This window comes from Miniopterus natalensis, chromosome 8, assembly GCF_054644295.1.
Source record: "Miniopterus natalensis isolate mMinNat1 chromosome 8, mMinNat1.hap1, whole genome shotgun sequence".
In the NCBI taxonomy this organism is placed as follows: Eukaryota; Metazoa; Chordata; class Mammalia; order Chiroptera; family Miniopteridae; genus Miniopterus; species Miniopterus natalensis.
Window position 1 is genome coordinate 61,384,802 of NC_142088.1, and position 25,149 is coordinate 61,409,950.

Sequence of the window (25,149 nt, forward strand, 5' to 3'; positions counted from 1 at the left end):
CCATGATTCTGCAACACGCCCAGGCTTCTCTACTTAGGTATCCATACCGGGCTGTGTTAGGTCGCCCAGTTTTTCTCCCACTGAGCTGATTTGCAGCCCCTTTCAGGAAGGAGGAAGCCTTGGAGAAATGCCATCTTGAGAAAGCAAATACATTATTCATCTTGTAAAAGTTTTATAAAATGAATAATTGTTGGCAGAAAGTATTTAAAAATGTCTTTTTTCTTCCCCGTTAAATAAAAGCCTAATTAGTAAATGTGGAATGGGATCTCCAGATTGATGGTGAGGGAATTGGCTTGTCATCCTAATTCCACTTCTAGTATTAAACTATGGTGATGGTAGATCAAACAGAATAAAAAACTGCAGGTGATTTTCAAAATTTTGGATCCCACAGATATTCTCTTAGGCCATCACACTTGCTTTGGTCTAGAACTGAATTACTTATGGTGCTTTCTCTTAATTCTTTAATCATCATTACTTATATTAGTAGCTTAAGATAAACACACATCTACATTTTATTAATTGTTGTTGTTAATTACATTTTATTATTAAATTTATTATTTCTAATAAATTCTGATTTCTGTGAACAATAAGGAAAAACAATCACTATTTGAAAGAAAATATAATGAAATGTGTTTGCATATGCTGGCTGTTTGATTTAGTTTCGACTTCAGGAACAATGGGAAATCAGTAGTTAAGTATAGTGCTGTTTGACACCTGATTGCTTGGGACCCGTGCTAAGTGAAAGCACCTACACTTTGAAGGCAGAATCAAGTTCCCATTTCCCCAGATGGTCAGTTCAGCTCTATAAAAACTTAGTGACATTCACTATGTGCCAGGCCATGGGATAGCCCCCAGGAAATGTCATGGTCCCCATCCTTCAGATTTTTGCAGTCCCTGGGGGAAGCGAGACATGGAAATAGAGTGGAGCAAGCTTAATGGTAGTGTAGGAAGTAGAAAGGAAGTCATGCTAAGAGAAGTTCAGGGAAGGGCTTCATTGAATTGATGATTCATGAGCAGAAATTTTAAGAAAAGTTCATTAGGTAAACACCAAGAGAAAGCTAACGGAAAAGAGATAAAGGTGTGAAGTCATAGAAGTGTAGCATAGCTGCGTGAGTGTGAATGCTTGGTATTGCTGCAGTGCAGAGTTAGCCGAAGTGAGGGAAGAGGGATGGGAGTGGGACAAGGGGACGCGAGGCTGTAGGGTAGAGACAGGAAGGAAGGGGCTGGAAAAGGAAGGTCCTGACTGCATTGTGTAGGGCCTTGGGTTTTATCTTTAGGTGATGGAGAGACATTGAAGATGTTTGAGCATGTCACTTTACGATCAGATATGCATTTTGGAAGATTATTTGTGGCTGGCTTCTGGAGAATGGTGTGATGGGAACCAGATTGTGTGGTAGCATGGAGATATAGTTAAAAGGGTAGTGCAATTAGGGTAGTTCAAATGAGTGATGAGATGATTTTCTGGTGTGTAATTTTCTATTGATTCATACATATACTGCCATGTTTTAAAATGTCAGCAAATTGAGAATATTTTTAGTACTCAGTAGAACTAATTCATTGCTACTTTTGTAGTTTGAAGTTCTCCATGAAATTAATAGCAATGAAAAACTGAAAGAAGCTTAGTATTTTATTTGCCACTGAAATTAAACCAGTAAACTTCTCACAAAAATTTTCATAGCTGTAATTTTGCTATATAACATGGAATGTAACTTTACAAAAACGTAAGGTAATAAATTGTAATAATATGCATCTAGTTATTTGTGGAAATTATGCATATTTGAAAACAAGTGAATGATGTCATAGTTCAGACATATCAAATTATTTGTTGATTTTACATTTGTTGCTGACAGTCATAAGCAAGAGTTTGGATTAATTCAAGTCATGGAATTAGTGATTGATATTTTTAAGCAGAAAGTTAGATTCCAAATTGAGAAAGAATGAAAATATTTGTTAGGGAAAATAAGCAGCCATATATGCATATCAGATTGTAATTTTGAAAAGAGCACATATTAAAAGATCATTGCAAATCATATAATTGGGAAAGTACATTTTAAAATAGTTTTAAATTGTCTCACAAAGAATATGGCTTGTAAATCTTCTTACCAAACCTTACATAAATCTTCAGTTCTTAGTTACCACAACAGTAAACAAAAGTCAGTTGAAGAAATTAGGACATCCATAGCATGGTGGAGGGGATAAGATAATAGAGGGCTACATCTTTTTCATTATGAATGCAGGATTTTTTAATGTTGCTATTTAAGTACAGATAGTATACAAGTTATGACTAATGTTAGGTTGTATGTCCTTTAATCAGTTAATGGAATAATAATTAGTTTCCATGATACATTTTCTTCAATTCAAACTAGTGTTCAGGAATCGGACTCATTCCTTACTATTAACCAAACTTTCTCTAATTATGTAGGTAGAATATTATCAGTGCCTATAGTTTTAGGATTGCAAGGTTATTACTCTGCATTTCATGCCAGATTACATTCCAGTCTTCAGAGGTTACATTGAGGCTTTAGGGGTTAGGATGCATTTGCTATGCCCGATTTTTTTAAAGTTTTTAAAAAAAATAACCATTTCATAGAATTTATCTCTTTTCTTCCCCGATACGATAATGAATCTTGAGGAAACTTTTTTAGCAAAAGGTATTTTTACTATGTATTCACCCTGCATAGGTTCTGTTAGGGGACTCAGTGGTGACATGTTTCAAAGCAGAAATCTTTTCATGCTTAATTTTTTACTATTTAATGAGAGTTCAGGTATATTTTAACAACTGGGGTTTCCCTGATGAATCATTAAAGTAAGTGAGTGGGCTGGAAGGTAACACTAACTTTTCTCAGTACTGCCCTATTTTATTCTGCTGGGTTATTAGTTGCTTTTTAAATAGAACCTGGGTGTGTTGGAGTTGGTGGGTGGAGGTGCAGAAGGGAAGGGGTCAGTCAGAAAATACCAGGTAAACCTCTGATGACCTATTGGGAAATCCTACTCACATTTTACTTTCCCCAACTTAAAGCAGTTAGTGTTTAAGCCCACTGTTTTTTGCTCAGCCAAGCTTACTTTTCCAAATATTGCTTATAGGCAAATTGAAAATATATTTTCAGCAATTAATAGAAGTGTAAGGTATCAAGCCATGTGTGCATTACCTGTGGAATCAATTTCTCATGTGTGTGGGATTAAAACCGTTAAAACCATCATCACTGAAACTATACCTTCCTACAACTAATAGCAGTAGAGTGTCTGTGGAATATATTAATACAACAATTCCTCTGATTTCAAGTGTTTACTTGGTATTTGGTTGGAAAATTATTTAAATATTATAGGTAACTGAGTTGACATCATATATGGGGGCTAATTGTAGATTTCTAATGAGATTTAGGATTAGTTTTCAAAAGTCCACATGATGTATTTATACTTAACACATCTCTTTCAAGAAATCGGTGACATATTGTGATTTTCCTTTATCTGAACTGTTAAAAAAAATACTCAGCTACCGCAGCAGTTGTAAGTGCTAAAGGAGGTAGACAAAAATGTAGTTCACCTTGAAAATGATCATGGCTCAGGGAATAAAGAAATTGGGTCAAGCTGAAAATAAATGCAGGTACAGTGACAAAAACTTTTAATAAAAATTTAAAAATATTCACAGTGTTGGTTTCAGGCTACTTTTGCTCTCGGTGATCTTATAAATGCATTATTAGTGTTTAACCGAGATGACTCTAATGGGACGTTTTCATTTTGGTCAAAATGTTTCTATGAAATATTCTTGTGATTTTCCACTTTCCATCCCCTTTTAATTATAAATACAAACTTTTTGGAAAGGTAGATAATTAGATCATTTTGACCTCTGGTGTTCCTAAATAGAATTTGCAGTTTAACATTTCTGTGTCAGAGCTATCACTTTGACTCATTTTCTATTGCCAACTTAATGTTTAGTATTTAACCATTTATCATTAAATCATAGTATTGACAATGAGTTAAACTTCCATAAAACTTTAATGGTATAGTAGATTCTCGTTCATTGGTATCACTGGAGGAATAAAATATGCTGAAGAGGAGTTTTTTTTAAAACTGAAGCTTGCGTGTTTAAGCAGAGAAACTTAAAAGTTGGTAAAATGTGTGTAAAACATTTTATATGCTCTTTTAGGAGCAAGAATTGGATTGGCCATTTACTCTATTTCTTAGTGCTATCAAATATCATCAGTGTAGTGTCCTGCAGAAAGGACTTGGGCTTTCTGATTGGTATTTGTCTTCCAACATGAGAAGTTTTTTTTTTTTCTTCTTCTTCCTATTTCTTCCTTTTAAAATGCCACACCCCTAATTCTGATAGACTTATGCAGTTTAAATGTTTATTAAAAGATTTAATATCTGTGACCATGCGTGTGCAAACAAATGCTTTAATAGATTCATTCACCCAAGCTCCTATGTAAGACTTTTGTCTGCATGTGGGCCCACCCACCATCTCCTGGCAAACACTAGGTCACTGCCACGAGGGGGGCCTCCGCCTACACTGGGGTGAGTCCTTTCGGTGTTGAGACCCTGTCCCTGCTGCTCCCAAGGACTCACTCCCCAGTAGCCGTTGCTAGTGGTGCAAAAATGTCTGTATTCACCGACTCGCTCATGAGTATCTGTGGTGTCAGGATGACCAATTGCAGTTTTCTGGGAGTATTGCTAAAATGGGCAAATAACGTACTCTTTTATCTTTTAGCAAATTCTAGCCTAACAGCAAAAATCCTTTTTAACAAAGTGGTTTTTTTTCTTAAACCTCAAGTTTATTTGTTTCAAGCAGTGTTTTTTAAAACAAAACTAAGCACCACTTAAGTATCTGACCTGTTCTTTAATGTGCTGTAATGATGTTTGGCTTGAATCTTATATTTAAAAATCACTTCCCCTCTTTTGCTTGTACCTAATGGATGTCCTCTTCCTTGCAGGTTGTGCTTTAAGGAGACCATAGGGAAAAAAACATTTTCTTTTTGCCACAAAAGTTGCAATAGAAGCACGTGGGGCAACTGCCAGGATATGTCTGTCTCCACAAAACAAGCAGAACAAATTTCCATGAATCAAAGCCACTAAGTATAGTTTTCAGAGATGGTAGGACATAGTTACTCTCCCTAGAAAAATACCCCAAATGCAGGCACACCCGTTGGCCACTAGCAAAGTGCTCCAGTAAACGCTAGTTCAAACCTGTACACTTCACTCTTTGCACTGAGCTATTAAAGGGGTGGAAATCTTCTATAGCTATAATCTTTTTTTCCCCTTTTCTATTTTTCATCCTCCCACATGCTTGGCGTTTAGTTCTGCTTACTGATTGTCTTGAATCTACGGCAGCACCTACACATACTGCCTCCACAGTTTGCAGATAACTCATGATTCAGACCCGTAAGGAACATCTGTAACTATATGGCATAACACGTGCTCTAGATTAATCATGGAAAAGGGCAGAGTAATGAAGAATCAGAAAGCTTTCCCCCCCGCTAATATTGATGTTGCTTTCTTTGAGGTTATATGAGTGAAATATTCTTTAGAGTGGTTTATATCACATTCCATCACTTGAGGAAACATCTCAGGTCATTTTCTCAAGCGTCTTCCAGAGACCTTTTAAGAATATACACCTCAGCGTGATTAGGTCAGAGGAAATAAAGCAAGATAGTAGATATCTGTGATGTGATCTAGTAAGCAAATTAATGTTAAACTGCTTTTAGTCTGTATTTCTTGAATCCTTTGATAAAATTTTCAAAGTTGCCTTTTGTTGCTCTCTCTAGTTACTTTCTAGAAGCTTCCATCATTTGAAGGATTAGTGGCTACCATTTTGTTAAACTTGGAGTGTGATTAGAGTTGAAATGCCTCTCCAGCTGGCCTGAAAAAAAATCGAGCCTCTAAGCTTCCTTTTTAGCCACAAAACCTGTGGGGCTTTTAAAACTGTCTTTGAAATGCAGGTTGCCAATGAGGAATGGGTAACACCCACTGCATATCAGGTGCATGTGTGTATCTGTCTATCTTTCCCACCTGTCCTTGGTGGATGGTGGGCCATGATTGAAAATTACTGATTTTAACATGCTGGAGGACTTGAAGAGACTCTTTCTCTTTAAGGTGCTTTCTACTCATATAGAGGGGAAAAATACCTTATTACTGATTGTAAGCTACTGTGCTACAATTTTATCTTCACACCTCTGTGGTTAGTACCATTGGCCCCATTTTAGAGAAGGCGAGACTGAGTTCTACAAAGTCAGGTAGCGTGTCCAAGGTCATATAGCTAGGAAGTGATAGAGCTGAGCTTCTAATTTGTATCTCCTTGACCCCAGGGTGGATGCCTTTTCCACCTGAGGAACACTGTTTCTTATTTTGCAGATAATTGAAATATGTATATTTTCCCCCCAAAATGCTCTTTGGGAGATTCAGAGATCAAGAAATAAGCTTTTCTTAACTTCCAGCATTTCTTTGACAACCATTTGAGATTTTTTGCTTTGAAATGCAGTTTAAGCAGGCATTGCTTCTACTGAGCAAGGTGAAGTACAGTCCCTAGTGAAGAGCATTGTTGAGTTGTTGAGACTAATAATGTCGTGGAACAACATTATTAGAAAAGGAATATGCTATTTTGTAAGTGGTGTTTTCTTCAGTTATAAAGGAAAAGTCAAACCTCTGCAATATTTTTTAAACAATGTAGTATTTGTATTTCTTTCTTATTTCTAACAGGAAATAGCATGCAATTTGAAATTATATAAAAGTTTTTATATTCATACATATATTTTATTTTGCTACAATAGTTTTTTATATTATCCAAGTAAAAAATTTCTTGATAGCCAGCTCTCTGTGATGAAAATTTTACCATGTTTTTAATGATAACATTACATTATCCCTCTGATGTGTTGTTTAAAGAAAAGTTGTAGAAAACTTGTTGGTTCATAGGCATGTAGCTTTACTGCATCTTTCTTTGGGAGTGGGATATATACAGTTGTGAGGAAGTGGTCAAGGGATGTCCAGTGTCTCAAGAAATTGTATCCTAAGATTATAACACTAGAGAATTGAGATTTGACTATGAGTGTGCTTTGTTATAAATATGAATTCATTGGGGACATCGATAGCTGGTGAATTTAAAAATGGATTACTGTGAGAATTACAGAATCAGAGAATTTCTGAATTGGAAAGGGTTTTACCAGTGAAGGCCTCTTGGAGAGGAAGACTGTCCAAGACTCAATACAACTCTAGGCCAAGCCAGTTTGGAGTTGACTGAGTCAGATCAAAACCATTTCAACTAGGAAGTGAGTGCTCATAGCAGAAGAGGGGCTTAAACTCCCTAGGGTAGGAGAAAAAGCTGAGTCATTGTGGAAGTCATCTTAGGGCATGAAAAGAATAGAATCAGAAAAATAAAACATCCTTTCTGTCATCTTACTCACATGAACGATGCAAAAATATTGATTACAAAAATACAAACCGTAAGTGTCATATGCTTTTTTAAAAAGTAGGGACACGCCTATTTTTAAAAAAATAATGTGTCTGTAAATTATTTGTATTTGCTTTCTGGGTGTAATACTTTAACTTATTTTTATTTAATAAAGCTTTATACGCATATACATATGTTTGAAAGAATACATTTTTTGCTTATCTAGAACCTTGAAGGGCCGATGAGTATTCTCGTCATTGAAGCATTCTATGGAGGCTCCCATAAGCAGCTGGCGGACCTGCTCCAAGAAGAGCTGGAAGACTGTGTCCTTTATACTCTTCCTGCGAAGAAGTGGCACTGGCGGGCACGGACGGCGGCCTTGTACTTCTCTCAGAATGTTCCCGGCAGCGAGCGTTACAGGTAATGAGAGCGCGGCGGCACCCGCAGCTGTGTTTCCCGCCCGTGTAGGGCCTGCGCTCCTCCCCTGGAGCCCGGGAGATTTCCGCCGAGTGGGCACCGCACGGACAGCTCGGGGCGCAGCTGGTCCCAGGGAGGTGCCCACATCCAGAACCTCCATGCCTCTCCTCCTTTGTCTTGTGATTTTATCACATGCACAAGTGTGGGGATGGGCGACACTTTTGGCCTGAGAGCAAGCTGATCTTGGGCACCTTGTTTTTTGTTACTGTTGTTTCTCCATAACCTCCAATGCCGGCTTTAGTGAGTACGCTGTGCAGTTCATTGTGTCTGCGCTATGCCACGAAGTGAGGTTTCAGAGATGGATATGACCAAAGCCTGTGCCCTTACAGGCTTTAAAGGCTGTTGAGATAGAGGTAGACATGTGCATGCAATGAGAGTGTGGAAATGGAGAAGTTGGTTCTTACTGTGACAAACTGGAGGTGGCTTTATATAGCTGGCAACCTTTGCTTAATCTTGAAGGACTTGATGGATGAGTGGATTTTGGGGACACAGACCTCACTTACGAATTCTGATTTCTTACGAAGTGGGAACTAGGGACATCTATTAGAAAGTCTTATGGGACACCTTGCAAAGATGGATGAGAAATACTGATTACAGTGTTAGGAGGAACAAGTAGAATGGAATCCCCTTGAATATTTCTGTCTCTTAATTCTCTGTTTGTATGGACTGCCCAGTGTCTCCTGATGTTTAAATAGTGGAAGGGAAGATAATCCTGCGGTGGTTTACATATCTCATGTTCTTGTCATTCTGGGCAGGGCTGCAGGGGCTTAGGCAGGAGTGGGGAGTGCCAGGCTGATAATTGATGGACCTAGAGTGGGGAGGCCGTTAGAGAAAGGGCACATTGCAAGCTCGGTGCCCACCTGGGCTTCAGCGGCCATACCCATCTGCTGCTTCTAAGGCGGAGCAGTCACAAGGGAGACAGTAGCTTGAAGTTTAAATATAGGTTGCTGTTCTTAGTAGTAATTTGGGGAATTCAGAGAATAACCTTATTGGTGTATGAAAACCATGCGTCATCTCTGAGAATTCAGATTGTCAGGTGGAATAGTAGTGAGCACTCAAGTCACATTGGGATTTTAAAGGTAAAACACTGTTTTGGGGCATCTTGAAAATTTTATATTTTTCTCACTAAACTGTATTTTTTCTTATATAACTTAATGTTTTATATTCTGATATTACTAGGTGAATATTGTTGATTCACTAATAGTGAGACATTTTAATGAATGTATCAATATAAAAGTTTTAAAGGCAATGATAAGACTGTGGCTGTGTTAAAATCTGTTTATAGTTGCTTTCACATCTCATTTAATTGTTTTACTGCACCAGCTGTATTATATTACATGAGGTCAAGTAATCTGGTTGGCTTTATGGCACATTTTCATTTAACATTACCATTTGATATAATAAATAAATTTCTACAGTGATTTGAATATTGAAATGAACCATTGCTATATCTGCTATTAGATTTTATTTTGATTTTGCAGTTTTTCAGAATGAGAGGTAATTGTATTACAAATCATATATATATAGATGGCATGCAAACAAACACTTCTCTGCCCATGGCTTCCCTCTCCCTTTTAGGCCTTGAGCATTTGAGGATGACCATCACACTGCTGTTTGAAGCAGTCTTATTTGGGAAGTAGATTTCTGAAAGATTCTGATGTAAAGTCTTACTTGCTGATAGCCAGAACCTCCAGGTCCTAACAGTGTTATCTGTGATCTTTCAAGCTCAGCCACTTAAGCCATTCAGTTAACTGTATTAATCTAATCAGACTTCACAAAAAATGTACCTCACAAGTTTAACTTAGCCTTATATTTGACCAATGATAACATGTACTCTTTACCAGTGAGCTCTTTTGGACAAATAGCAGCAGCTTGAAAACTTATGCTCAATTCTACATTGAAGTGCAAGAATAATATTTTATTACACCAGATAAATCTGATCTCTGTGGAGACTTTTAAAGATATGAAGAGTTTTTGCTTTCTGATTACTTACTCTTTTTACATTTGAGAAATGAAATAATCAAAATTCATAAAGAAAAAATGAATTAGAAGTGATATTGCCTACTATGCAAAATTATGATGACCAAGTAGGAGTGTGTCTGATGAGAAAGGCCTTGGATACAGATGCTCTTGTTATTTTCTAAGGTCTGTCCATGTAGTCACGTTAAAAGCTTGTTATCTGGAAAATATCTTATTACTAAATGGATAAATGCTTCAGCTTAATTCATCAGTTTGGTTCTACTTTACCTTGACAGCTAAAAGGATATATCGTGATCCACATTTTGGGCTGTATGATGTTATTACAGATCTAAAAAGCTCCAGAAGTTATTTCTCTCAAAAATAATCGGTAATTATTATAATTTTTAGGTCACATTAAAACGTTGCCTTCTGGAAACTTCACAGAATGCAGAAAGATGTTTTTGAGGATGTGCCTAAATTTTGTGTTCTGAAATGTGTGAGTCATTTTTCCCAGGGTTAAGCCTTTCTACTTTATTAAAATATACCTAGACGAGGCCTCAAAGACATTTTATTCATTTTTATTTTTGTAGTATCTTTACTGAACTGAAAGAATCATTGCTGCTTAAAATTATTTCTTCACTCTCAGATGTCTACTGCTATGTTTTTCATTCCATCTGAGATAACTGTAGCAGACACTAATCATGGACCACTTAACAGTTTTTTCTTGTTAACAGAATCACGGTTTTCTTTGGGTGGCTAAGTACCCAGGCCCTGGGCGTGCAGCATGATTGACCTAAGTCCGTCTTGATGATCCTGTTCTCTGCCAAATTTCTGCAGCTCCCGTTGCAGCTAGGGCTAGTCAGTCACTGTGTTTTGGCAAATTACATTTAAGTATATGACTTATGGGGTGTTTTTCTAACAAAGCCTTTTCTCCTTTTCTGCATTTGAATGTGGTTGTGATGCCTGCAACCACCAGGTGACAAGATGAGGATGATGGCTGGTAGAGGCTGGGAAGAGCCTGGAGTAGATCGTGATGGATCCTTTTATTTGTCAAGGAAAAGTAGAATCAAACTGATGAATGAAGCTGAAGCACTTCGAGCAGCACAGCTCCCTAGTCACCTGAAAACCCTGCTTTCTGAAACATCCAGACGTGCTTTGTAAAGTGTAACAGGTTTTCTTTTAAGTCCATAGCTGAGCAAAGCCAGGGAGGATCTGAAGAGGGATCTGGAAATTAGAGTGGTAAACTCGCTTTGAAGCTGTGGTTGCCTAATTTTCATAAAAGGAGCTCGTTAACGCAGTTATGTTACATTCTTGGAATGAAATATTGGGCAGCTCTAACCTGGATTAGGAAGCTTTCAGCGTACCCTTATGGGAACTTCTCCAAGACATATTAAGTGACAAGAGTAAAGTACCAAACAGGGCCATTAGGTGCTATCTTTGCTACAAAGCAAGAAGGTTATAAGAAAGAAACAATGGAAGAGTACCCTGGAAATGAATAAAAATAGTTGTCTGAGGATCAGTGTGGCAGAAACTGTCAACCCCCCCCCCCCCCCCCACTTTCTCTTTCCCTGTGCTCTGGCCATCCTCCTCCTGCCAGGATCTGTATCAGGCTATGAGCAGCTCACCACAAATGAATCTCACCCCCAGATGAAATCATTCTGAAGTGTGCAGGAGAGAAATTATTAACAAAGATTCCTAAAAAAGCCCTTAAGTCAGGAAATTCAAAAACATAATTCTAAATAACTCATGGGTCACAGAAGAAATCATAATGGATACCAAAATATAGAACTGAATCATAATGAACATATGGTGTATCTCAAAGTGGGTTGCATCTAAAGTGACAGTCACAGCCATATCATCTTTAATAACTCTATTTTTATTTTTTTGATTGTGATGTGCAGGGCCCCTCTTACTTGAATGTAGGAGTGGTGCTGGGATGGAAACTGTAAGATTAAAAAATTAGTGAAATTGAAAGCACATATATAGTTGAGATGAACAAATTCAAAGTAGTTATTTTGAAATAATAAAATAAACCACAGGCACAACTGATTTCTTCAAAATGCACAATTTTTAGAGTGAATAAACTATAACTACAGATACAGCACAGATCAATAAAAAGGAGGAAATGCTCTTAATTGTTCTATGTTAATACATTTGAAAACTTAGACAAAATGGATAATTTCTTAGAAAAACAAAACTTATAGAACCTCACTCAAAATATAATAGAAAATCCGAATGGAATGATAGTCATTCAAGATATGGACACATTAGCGAAGAAAGGCTCCACTGAAAGACAGAGGCTGGTTTACTGCACCAGGGCTGCTCTGTTTCTTTCTAGACTTGTGTTATTTGAGGTCAAGTGTCTAGTTTTTAGTTTTCTGTGTCTTGTATCCGTACAAGTCCTAATAGGTGTTGATTATCATTGTGATACTTACCCTCTACCCCTGACCTTTTTTATAATGTCCAAGGAAGGGTAAGGAAAGCAAATAGTTGGGTGGAAAAGAAATGGAAAGAAAGTTCATTTGGGTCAAGGAATGCATAAAGTGAAATTAAAGCTTAAGGTGGTATTTGATTGTTGATAATTGTGTTTCATTGGCCATTTTCTTTAATGGTCTCATGCCTTTGGCTTTTCACTAAGCAGATTCTCTTTTAAGGAACGTGTGATTTTGTTCTTCTTAAATGAACTATTCCCTGTGAAACATTGAATGTAACTTTTTTTGGGAAAACAAACATTTTTAGTTGACATGAATTACCTCTGTGTGTTTGTTGTTTGTAGCTAGCCTTGTGAAAAAAGGTATGGCTAACCTAGTGCATTATAGGTAAATTAATAAGGAAGGTGGTGGTTTCTTAAATAATTTTTTATAATCACTTTGCTTGGTAATTATATCTTGTTTTGAATTGTTACTTCTTAAAAACATAACTTTCTGAATAATATACTTCAATAATAAAACATCCTGTTATTAAAATACACCTTTCTGAATGATTTAATATATTTTAATCATGAAACACCTTTTTATTGGTGTGCATCATAGTTGGGAGTATAAAAATAAATGATTACTTAAGAAATTGAAGGTAAGTGAAGTGCTGTTAGGCTTCCTTAGGGCTGTCATGTTACATCCCTGCAGTAACCAGGATAACATTTACTGGGATTAAATAATAGTAATAACAGAGAACTTACTGAACACTTACCGTGTGGTAGACATTCTACAATCCTGGAAGTTAGCTATTGTTTTTCTGGTTCAACTGGAGGAATCTGAAGCCTAGAGAGTCAAGTCACTTGCACTGGGTTACACAGCTAGTTAGCGGTCAGTATGTGATTTGAGCTCAAGGCTGGCCACCTGCAAGGACCATATACAGTTGATTCTTTTTAAAAAAAATTTATATTGAATTTATTGGGGTGACATTGGTTGACAAAAATATATAGGCTTCAGGTGTGCAATTCTATAACACATCATCTCTGTATTGTTGTGTGTTCACCCCCTCAGGTCAAGTTCCACCACGACTTGCCCTCCCTCACCCTCTGGTGATCTCCCTCACCCTCTGGTGATCGCCCCCTAACTGCCCCCTTCCTCTGGTAATCACCATACTGTTGTCTGTGAGTTTTTGTTTTTGTTTTTTTGCTTAATCCCTTCTCCTTTTTCACCCAGCCCTCCCCAACACCCTCCCCTCTGACAGCTGTCTTTCTGTTCTCTGTATCTATGAGTCTGTTCTATTTTGTTTGTTAGTTTACTTTGTTCATTAGATTCCACATGTAAGTGAGATCATACTGTATTTGTCTTTCTCTGATTGGCTTATCCACAGTGTCAAAAAGGTAAGATTTCCTTTTTTACGGCTGAGTAGTGCCCCATTGTGTAAGTGTACTTCAGCTTTTTTTATCCACTCATCTACTGATGCACACTTAGGATGGGTCCACATCTTGGCTATAGTAAATAACATGGCAGTGAACATAGGGGTTCTTTCTAATTGGTGTTTTGGGTTTCTTTGGATATATTCCCAAAAGTGGATCACTGGGTCATAAGGCAGTTCCATTTTTAATATTTTGAGGTAACTCCATACTGTTTTCTACAGTGGCTGTACCAATTTTTATTTCCACCAGCAGTGCACGAGGGCTCCCTTTTCTCCACATCCTTGCCAACGCTTGTTTGTTGATTTACTGATGATAACCATTCTGACAGGTGTGAGGTGATATCTCATTGTGGTTTTAATTTTCACTTCTCAGATGATTAGTCACATTTTGTATGTATCTTGGCCATCTGTATGTCCTCTTTGGAGAAGTGTCTGTTCAGGTCCTTTGCCCATTTTTTAATTGGATTATTTGTTTTTTTGGTGTTGAGCTATACAAGTTCTTTATAAATTTTGGATATTAACCCCTTATCAGATGTATCATTGGCAAATATATTGTTCCATTGAGTGGGTTGTCTTTTCATTTTGTTGATGGTTTCCTTTGCTATTCAAAACCTTTTTAGTTTGATGTAGTCCCATTTGTTTATTTTTCTTTTATTTCCCCTGCCCAAAGAGATATAGACAAAAATATTGCTATGAGAAATTTTCGAGATCTTACTGCCTATTTTCTTCTAGGATTTTTATGGTTTGAGTCTAACACTTAAGTCTTTAATCCATTTTGAGTTTACTGTGTATAGTATAAGAAGGTGGTCTAATTTCATTTTTTTTTTTTTTTCATATATCTGTTCAGTATTCCCAACACCATTTATTGAATAGACAGACTGTTTACTCCATTGTATGTTCTTGCTTCCTTTGTCAAATATTAATTGACCATAAATGTGTGGGTTTATTTTTGGGCTCTCTATTCTGTTCCATTGATCTATATGTCTATTTTTATGCCAGCACCATACTGTTTTGATTACTATGGTCTTGTAGCATAGCTTGATATCATGTACCATGATTCCTCTAACTTTGTTCTTCTTTCTCAAAATTATTGTTGCTATTCAGGGTCTTTTGTGGTTACATAAAAACTTTTGGAATATTTGTTCTAGTTCTGTGAAATATGCCGATGGTATCTTGATGGGAATTGCATTGAATCTATAGATTGCTTTGGGTAGTATAGACATTTTAATGATGTTAATTCTTCCTATCCATGAACACTGTATATGCTTCCACTTATTTGTATCTTTTTCATTTTCTTTCTTCAGTGTCTTATGATTTTCTGAGTACAGGTCTTTTACATCCTTGGTTAAATTTATTCCTAGGTGTTTTATTTTTTGATGCAGTTGTAAGTGGGATTGTTTTACTTAGTTTTCCTTTTTGATAGTTTCTTATTGGTGTATAGAAATGCAACTGCTATCTGGATATTTATTTTGTATCCTGCTACTTAACTGAATTCATTCATCACTTCTAGTACTTTTTTGGTGGAATCTTTAGGGTTCTTTTATACAGTATCATGTCATCTGCAAATAATGATAGTTTTGCTTCTTCCTTTCTAATTTGGATGCCTTTTATTTCTTCATCTTGTCTGATTGCTGTGGTTAGGACTTCCATTGCTATGTTGAATGAACGGTGAAAGCGGACATCCCTGTCTTATTCCTGATCTTAAGGGAAATGCTTTTAGTTTTTGCCCATTGAGTATGATGTTGGTTGTGGGTTGTTCATTCTTTCTAAGCTCATTTACTGTTTGTTCTTTTTAAGCCCATGCTCATAACCACTATGCTATCTTATATCATACTGAAGCAGGATAAACAAATTAAGCAAATTAGACCTAAGTACTCTGATTAAAATACATTACTAGATTTTACTATTAGAAGTGGGTGTGGTGCTTTTCAGAGACTTGAGAAGTCTTATAGTTCCTGAATCTTGCTGGAGGCTGGAAGCTGGTAACCAGGAACTTTTCTAGGTTTGTGTATCTGTGATTTTCTCATTTTTCCTCAGCACATTTCTCTAGTTTTCTGCCATACAAGTCACAAGTTATTTGAATTTTCTTCTTTTGAGGTTTTTCCTTAAAATCCAAATAAAATACTACATATGATATTTTTAAAAAAATCATTGGGTAGACTCATGAATACACAAATAACATTCTCTGTCTAGGATGCTCAATACCTGCCATCCCCACATTACCCTCATACTGGGATGCTGTGAAGTCCTCTACTTAGTTTATGAACTTGGCTAGAGGCAGCATTCCAGTACTGCCCAGCTCACTTCCCTTATATCATTACCAGTTGTGTGTACTTCTTGGGGTTTGGATGATGTTCTGACACTGTATAAATTATATTGTCAGGAGGTGCAGTCTAGCATCCCATAGTTTTACCAACACATGACTGCTCCATTTATGAAATTGGCCAAGAGTTTCCCCATGGCCATTGCCCAGCCATCCAGCTTCCCTGTCCTACACTGTCTAATTGTGGACTCTCTTTTGCTTTGTTTTCCTACCAATCTGCTCTCCTGTCTTGGCAGCGCACACAGCAGCTTCCCTGTATTTGTACAGGGCTTAGGGCTTTGTCCACAATATTTCATCTCACTGCAGTCCCCTCTGATTGACTGCATTGTTCAGTTTAGCCATGTGGACATTATTTTGAAAATGTAGCTGACCACAACACTATAGATACGGATAATACTGGAAAGCAATAACTAACCATCCAGTCTCTCTCCGTCTCTGTCTCTGTCTCTTTCCACTCTCTCATTCTTGTCTCTCTCACATATACACATGAATGACTAACTTTCAAATTATCCTCACAAACACTTCATTGCAGAGCTAGAAATTAACCCTGTCACCCTGCTTTCTAAAGGCTGATTTCCAGACTTTATCTTTTCATTTTTGTGTTTCTTCTTCAGTGTTCCGAAGAAGTTAAACGTTCCAATAGCAGGAGAAAAAGTTTTCTTGTTATGAAGTTCATAGTTTATTTTCACAAGTTGCTAATTCCAGAGAATTAAGCATGGCAGTGCAATTTCATGTGTATGTTTTAATATCCCTTCTGATGTATTTAAAAAATAAAATATCACATTTAAGATTCCTAAGTAATGGTTTATATGGATACACAAGACATTATTTCTAACAGACTCTACACCTTAAAGACCTATAGGGTAAATCTACCATATATTTACCTTTTGAATTTTGCCAGCTATATTTTAAAAGACAAACTGAATGTTTATTACATTTTCACAGAGGAGAAAAATCATTATTTTTAATGAATGAAATGGAAAAGGCATAAAACCCCCAAACGCCCCCAAACGGGTGCAGAATGTATTATTGTATAAAAGAGCTTTGGCTGTAGAGTAAGGACCTTCATGATTTGCTTTTAGAAGTAGCATACTTATTTTTGACACAATAATCAAAATGATGAGTCGGATTGGAGAGCGCTTCTAATCTAGTTGTCCTTAGGTGTTGACTATCTGCGTCATGCTTCGTCTCCATAGCCTGGAAGTAACCTTTAGGAAATGAAAGGTATTTCTGTTGTACTTCTATTCCCAACATTTATTTCTTTGTTTATTTGAGAGAGAAAAAATTCTGCTTTTATTAGGGTCTTAGTCAATGAAAATATGTTTGCTTTGGAGCTGTGCAGGTCTGCACAGGTATCAGTGTCTGCCTTACTGTCCTCGGGGCCTCGAAAGCTGTGGTGTAGATAGTCTCTTACCCTCTCCCTTAGAGAAGTCTTCATGCTCGCCTGCTCCCTGGGGTCAGATTTGGACTCCTAGTTGCCTTTGGACACATTGTCCTGCCTGTTAAATGACTAATTCTTGTCTGTCTTTCTTTATGCTCCTCTGTGGTTCATTCACATGATGGACCTGCTGGTCTCCTGATCAGCCAGCCCACAGAGATAACTGCCGGCGGGAGGCAGGGGCCGAATCAGGCCTAGCACTCACAAAAGAGCATTCATGTTCCTTCCCCCCTCCTGTCTTTCTAAAGGTCATAGTCTTATATCCTAGTAAATTTTTTTCCATAAACAGTCTTTCCTATATTTCTTGTTGTTCAACATCTCTTGCTGATATAGGAATTTAACAGTTCCTTTTTCTTGGGAGAAATTCTTGGTGATTGAATATGTGTAGTAGAGAGATGGCTGGGAGGTGAGAAGGTTTGGCTTAAACCCACGCAGAGTGGTTATCTTTTGGCTCTTTTCTAAGCCTGTTTCCTGTTGTTTCTTTCATCAGCAGTTACTAAGAGCTTTTAAATTAAGAGCCAATGCTTGTTCTAGCACTGGTGATAAAAGGCCAGACTTGACAAACTTGGACATACAGTACAGACACATAGTCAGTGTTTAGTAAATTTTTTGTGGGTTGAAAGAAAGTTTCGTGCCTATATCCATTTGCTAATACTCATGGCCTTGATTAAATTATCCCTGATTGAAAACCATCAGGGACATCCTATTGCATATGTAAAAATCGAGATTACACACAGGGTTTTCTGGACCCTGCCTACCTTTGCGACCTTGTCTCCCACTCCAGTCATCTCATTAATATGCCGCAGTAGGGGCATTGGCCTTGTTCACTCTGAAATGCCAGGCTCTTTCCTGCCCCAGGTCCTGTTGCCACTTGCTGGCCCCTCAGCTGGCAACACTAACTCACCCCTCCTCCCCACGCCTGTGGTTTATGCCTCTCATCCTTCAAGTCTCAGCTAAACTTTCACCTTCTCAGAGAGGCCGTCCCGGACCACCCCATCTAAAACAGTGCCTATATTTCAGCATCCTTTCTTTCCCCTCTGAAATAACATTATATGTAATTTATAATTATTTTGTTTGTTTAATTTATTTTCTTTTTTATTATACTGTAAGTTCTGTGATGACAAGGGCCACATTTGTCTTGTTTACCATTTTTATCCCCAGTACCTGGTATGCCTAGCAGATAGTAGCTGCTGAGAGAGTATGGTTGAATGAATGAGTTCACATCTGTGGGTTTGAAAATGTAAACAAAAATATGGTTGTAATTGGCTTTGCTAACTTTCATACTTTTTCTAATGGGCACTGCTAGTATCCTGTGTAGGGATATACCTCTTGTATACAGAAACTGCTTAGAAGCATTTAAAGGTCTGTATTACTCAGTTTTATGGGATTGAACTAAAGAATTCCATACACATTTACTCATTTATTTTCATGGGTTATATTAATCATACTGTGAAATCAGTCATCTTTTATTATGTAAATTTTTATAAAAGAAAATACAATTTTCTGGAATTTCCCCTCTATCATAGTTTTTCTAGGAAAAAAAAGTTCTCAGTTTAAGAAACACTGTAGAACCTAGGATATACCTGCAATATTTTGTCAAATTTCACATAACTGTATTTTAAAGCCTTTTAGTTTCAGCAGTGGCCACCCAGGAGCTGTCGCCTTTTAATTTATGGTGCAGAAGCTATAAGATAAAGGAGAAATTAGAATTTGGCCCAAAGAGATATTTTTTTTTGGACTCTGCAATTATTTAAGCATTTTTTATTTTTAATGCTTTTAGACAGATAGAAATCCTTTGTTTTGGTCACAAACACAACTGGTTGCCATTGTTTTATACCAGCCTGTTTCTCACATTTTTGTTACTTAACTGGCCCATATAGGACTTTGTATTTCTAGCTTCTTGTTTGAATCTTTCTAAGAATGCATTTTCAAATGATCTTTAATAAAATATATTTAAATGTACATATACATAAAAGAGTTTACTGAAAGAATATAAATCACTTATGTCTGAAAGAAACAATGGGGGAATCAGCAGTCTTGGGTTCTGATCCCAGCTCTGCCATAAATTAGTTGTTTAGTCTTGGAAAAGTGACTTTTTAACCTAGAGTCTTATTTTTCTCATTTATTACTGAAGGTTTTGGTTTTGTCTGTTGAGCTCTATGATGTCCTGAACGAGGAATTAGGGTCAAGATTTAAGGAATTCTAACATGAAAGAAAAATGTCTTCTCTTATTCAACTTTATCAGTCGCTGCAGAAAGGGCAGCACACGCTAAAGAAGTACAGAGGAGAGAGCTTAGTTCTCATTCTGGAAATTCTAGGGTAGACCCGAGAGGATGTTAGAGGTTTTGATAGATGGAGAGAAAATAGAAGAGCGCTGTAGGAGAAGGAAATGTTGTGAACAAAGAGATTCATGCAGGAAAGATTTGTAAATGTTTGGAAATCTTGAAAATCTCAGCTTAACATGCCCATATTCTGAGTTAGGAGGAGTCCTGGGACATTGGGTTGGGACGATAGAGGCAGATTTTGTCTAATTCATTTACGCGCTTGAATTCAAGGCTGAGAATTTGGGGAGCCTTTGCTTCAGGTTTTAAGTTCTTTGAGGGCTCCTTTACTCAGGACCCTGTTAATTGCACAAGGTAGAAATCCAATTCAAAATCACTTAAACATGAAGGAAATGTATTGGGTCATATAACTGAAGGTCCGGAGTGGCTGACTGCAGGCAGTGTGGCTCCAGTGGTTCAGTGACAACATTAGACCTCTTGGTTTCTTGACTCTGCTTTCCTCTGGTTTGGCTGTACTCTGGGGCAGGCTCTCTCCGTGAGGTTCTCTCCCAGGGCTAAGTTTATAGCCCACCAGCTCAGTTACTCTGTCCAAAAGAGAATACCTCTCTCTTGGCAGTTCTACAAGTCCCAGAAGGATAGAAAAGACCTATTTTTTTCCCCTCTTTTCTTTTTAAAAAAAAATCTTGTGGCCTTTGAAGGCATGGCTGTGGCAGGCCTGGGTCTCATGACCACTTTGGAATCAGGATTTGGGGTCCTTCGCATCCACACTGCATGAACTGAGTGCAGGAAAGCAAAGGGAAAATTGCATAGCTGTTATTTTAAGAAGGGGAAACGATGCTTTACAGGCAACAAACCAACCAACCCAGTAAGTACTGTGGTCAAACATGAGAGGTAGGTAAGAAAAATTGTACGTAGGATGATTATTACAGCAGCGTAGGCTGGAGACCATGGATGAGGGCAGAGACGGTCATTGGATTCTAAACATCTAATGGAGAAATAGTGAGATATTCTGGATGAGAAGAATGATAGTAGGAATGGAAAGCAGTAAAGGAACTAGCACTATGAATGAAATTTGTGTTATTTGCGTTTTGCTAGTTACAGAATTTGTCTAGCAGCTGAACTGAGATTTACCTTTGCCTTGTCTATGAGAAAAGAATTTGGGATACAAATTAATTTAGTCAAAATCACAGAGATCGCAGTTAAACTCCATTAGTGGATATAATTATTTTTAAAATAGCTATGCTATTGTAAATCATTCATATTTACCCATTAAATTGTATCATTCGGTTTACTTTGGCAGCATTTTAAATACTTCATGTCCTTTTCTTCAAAAAGTTTAATGTAATACTGCCTCTTTTCTCTATTTAAATAAAATTTATAACGTGTGTGTGTGTGTGTGTGCATATACACCCATACTCTGTGTGTGTGTGTCTCTTTGATGTATACTCACACAATTGATAAGTGAATTATTACCTAGTATTAACTTCTGAAACGTATCCCCCACCCCCTCAAACAATAGTCAGGTATTAAGTGCATCTGTAGAGTTCTTATATTATGTTACATCCCAAAGTGAAAATAAATAAAGCTGGGGGTTGCCCTCTGCATAGTATCCGGTTCAGAAGAGCCAGGCTCTTCCACCGTAGTCTGGACTAGTAAGGCTTACATCTGAAGAACACATACTGTGTGCCAGACACAAATGATAAAAAGGTGAGTAGGGCAGTGTGCTTTAGGGACTAAGTTTCTTTTCGTGCATACAGTTATATTTCTTTCCCCCCCATTATTATTTGGACAATGTTCACTTGAATCAGCATTTCTAGAGCAGTCATATATGTCCTATGTATTTCTAGGGAAATCCCCCATGCTTGGAAACCTGTCTTTCACTACAGTAGGAGATCTAAAATGTAGGGGATTTTTAGCCCATAGTTTCTCTGTGTGTCTAGTACTGATACAGACACTTATTTGTGTACAAAAGGTTTACGTGGGTTCCAGGATTTTCAGAAAATGAAAGTGGCTAAGAATATGAACAAGTTTTTGCCACTGTTATTTTTTCCTCTGTCATAAGCTTCAATACAGGGAAAACAATTTTAATGAAATCCAGTTCCATTAAAGGCATGTGTTATTAGCATATTGTGTGCATGTCTGTAGTATTTGTATTACAGAGTTTCTCACTTAGACACAGTGATTCTTAGCTTTAATTTTGTAACATTGCTGAAAGTCTACCATTTTTTAAAAGGAATTTAAAACTTTTTAAAACAGAAAAACATAGCTCACTTTTATATTTTTCTCGATACCATATTATGAGGATTACTGCCAGGAGACCCAGCAATAGCTCAGTGTCATAACTACAGAGGTTTAGGGATCCTTGACTCTTGCAGTTGGTGAAAATGAAGCAGTTGTAACTCGAATGTTCATAAAGAGTGATTAGTATGAATTATGCAAGCATATTAATAGCAGTATTTTTATTTTTTTCAACTGTTCAAAGATATTTAATGACAGTTACATTTTATTTACAGTATTTTTGGAAAATGTGGGAAAAGTAAGAGAAGCAAAGGTTAAGAATTGAGGTCTTACTTGCTCTGAAATTCGAGTATCATTTAATATGTAAGCGGAGTTTATGTAAGTAATCATTCTCTTTGTCGGATTTTTGTATTTAGAACTGGGAGTAGAGAAAAGAAGACGTACATATGTACACATACACACAAGAAGTAAGAACAGTGGCAATTTTAGAACTGAACTACCTGAAAACATGCAGACTTTTGGAAACATGATCTTAATACTTGTCTTCTTTCAATCAGTTTTTTTAGATAAAATGCTGGCAGATGGTAGTGATCCACTTGAACAGTATTGAGCTTTCTTTATTTTTTTCCATGGAAAAAAGCTCCCAGAAAACTTTTGTTCTGTAATATGCTGAGCCTGCATATGTTTTACATGTATTAACTAGTATTAAAAATGCAGTTCCTAATTACATGTCTAAATCTGAGAGGAGCTGCGGTGAGTACCAGCCTTTTAGAATTATTGAAAAAGAAAGTTTTGATTAATAGGGTTTTCTTTTTTGCTATTGTGTCCTTCAGCCCTCTCTGGACCCAGAAACTAAAGAATTTGTATTACCATTGTTTCTCAACTATTATATTCCAGGATTTCTGCTGGATATTATCATTTTTTAAATGATAAACCCATAAGATATTGATTATATCAAAACCTGGAGAATTCAGGGCATTTACAGTCTATTATGACATGTTTTATATTATAGCAAAAAGTTAATACTTTTGTTATTATATAAGGGTTTTGATGGGCATAGTTATATAAGCTTGATATGTCTTAGATTTTAGAAATATTGTAGGAAATATCTAAAGTAATATGTTGTAGCCTAGTTTTGTTTTACATTTTGCTATGTAGGGAGGGGTGAAGGGGAAATCCTTTCTCTCCAAATGTATCTGTATTAGTCACCTTAAGCCTTCCTTCTAATAAGAGTATAATGAAATGGTGCTGAATGAGTCAGTATTTCCATATTTGTAATTCAGAATATTCAGTTTGAAGTCATCAGCATTCATCTGCATTTCTGTTTTACTTTTCAATTTTTCACGCAACTTTTCTTTTTTTTTTCAGGAGACAAGCACACTAACCAAGAATGACTTCTGTTTTTCATAGGCAGGGAGTGGCAATTGCTCTCTCACTTCTCTCATACTGACTAATGTGGTATTTGTTCACAGCTCCAAACCACAGGTTAGGCACATAGATATTGACTAATCCTGCCTTACAGAAATTTGCCCACACAGTGTGAATTCCTTCGGAGTTTGGGTATTCCTCCCTTGAACCTGTTAGACACAGCACATGGCCACTGTGAGGGAGGAAGAAGGGGCACTGGACTGGGAAGCAGAGACACTGGGCTCAGGGCCCTGGTCAGCCGCTCACATATGTAAATGGGCAAATCCCTCTCATTTTGTATCTTTATCGGCAAAATGGTAGGGAAAAAGTAATAACACCCTTCTCTAGCTTTTGGTTTATTTTAAAATGTAAGTAGAAGAGATGACATGGAATTAATACTTTAATAAAAGCATGTTTAAAGATTGTTTGGCCCAAAGCCATAATATGCTGCTACGTTTGCTCTTTAATGCAGGTGGTTTACAGCGATCGAGTGGGGAGGGGTGATAAAGTGCATATTATTTGCAGATCTTTTGGCCTCTCTCTTAACTTTATTTCAGTTCTGGTATCAATTTTGAATTATAGCCACACAGCAACAATCAGATATGCTCGTGGGTAGTGGTAATGAGTTAAAATATAAAATAGTAGTCATATTTATTTCTATAACTAGAAAAGTGAATTAATACTTGAAACATGTAAATAATTATGTACTGTTTATTCATTGTTTTACTGACATTTGTGTAACGGCACCTGCTTCGTAAGGCCCTTTGCTAGGCACTTCATTTTGCAGTGTGCGAGAGGGTGCTGCCTTGGAGAGGCCAAGGGCAGAGTGGCTGAGTCCCTCCCTGACCTGGTGAACACCAAAGTTTTAAGGGAAGGAGAAGGTATACGGTTATCTCCCGGACCTGACAATACCTGTTGCTTTTTTTGGTTTTTTAAAAATATATCTTTATTGATTTCAGAGAGAGGAAGGGAGAGGAGAGAGAGAGTGACAGAAACATCAATGATGAGAGAGTCCTTGATCGGCTGCCTCCTGCATGCCCCCGACTGGGGATCGAGCCCGCAACCCGGGCATGTGCCCCACCAGGAATCGAACCCTGATCTCCTGGATCCTAGGTCGATGCTCAACCGCTGAGCCACATCCGGCCAGGCAATACCTGTTGCTTTTTAAAGGAAAAGCAGAATTTCTTACCTGTGATCAAATGACTGTAATTTTCTAACACAGAATATTTACTTCACATCTGTAGCATCATCTCTTTGTTTAAACCCCAAGGAAAAGAATTATGTGAGTGTCTGAAGATGCAGACATTTCTCACATTAATTTTAACAAAATTTTAACAGCTGAACATCATAACTACCAAAAATATTAGTTCAGTGGAAATAAAAGTTCTAAAATATTTTCTTGAAGTTGATATGAATTTTAGTAAACATCATAAAAGTTTCTATTTACAATAGAAATGGCCATTTCAGGTCAGCTGTGTCACTGACCACCACATTAGTGCAGATCATTTAGCTGGAATATACTTGAAACATTGTAAATACGGTGAAAGTTTCATATTAGTAGATAAAATTTTTGAAGAGACCTTATATATATTAGTTTTTCTTTTTCTTTTCTTTCTTTTTTTTTTTTTTGGTAGAAGTAAGCTTTCCTTCTTATTTTTTCAAACTCTCTGAACAGATTTCTACCTTTGCTACTGGGGGTGGAAGGTAAAATGTGCTGCCCCATTTGGAGAAATACGTTTACCACCGTGTTGCAGGCAGTGATACCTACACTTTTTACTTTCTTCTTTTTCTTAGATAT

At 37.1% G+C, this 25,149-nt stretch overlaps 1 protein-coding gene across 4 annotated transcripts in view; it reads left to right on the forward strand.

The window, feature by feature from the left end:
- Positions 1–25,149, forward strand: part of QTMAN (queuosine-tRNA mannosyltransferase) — a 336,827-nt gene that overhangs the window by 92,515 nt on the left and 219,163 nt on the right. For all 4 annotated transcript variants that reach the window (XM_087819871.1, XM_016196527.2, XM_016196526.2 and 1 more), the window contains exon 2: positions 7,608–7,801. In XM_087819871.1, coding sequence (XP_087675997.1) covers positions 7,623–7,801 — 179 coding nt within the window. In that variant the 5' untranslated portion in view covers positions 7,608–7,622. The remainder of the gene's footprint in view (positions 1–7,607; positions 7,802–25,149) is intronic.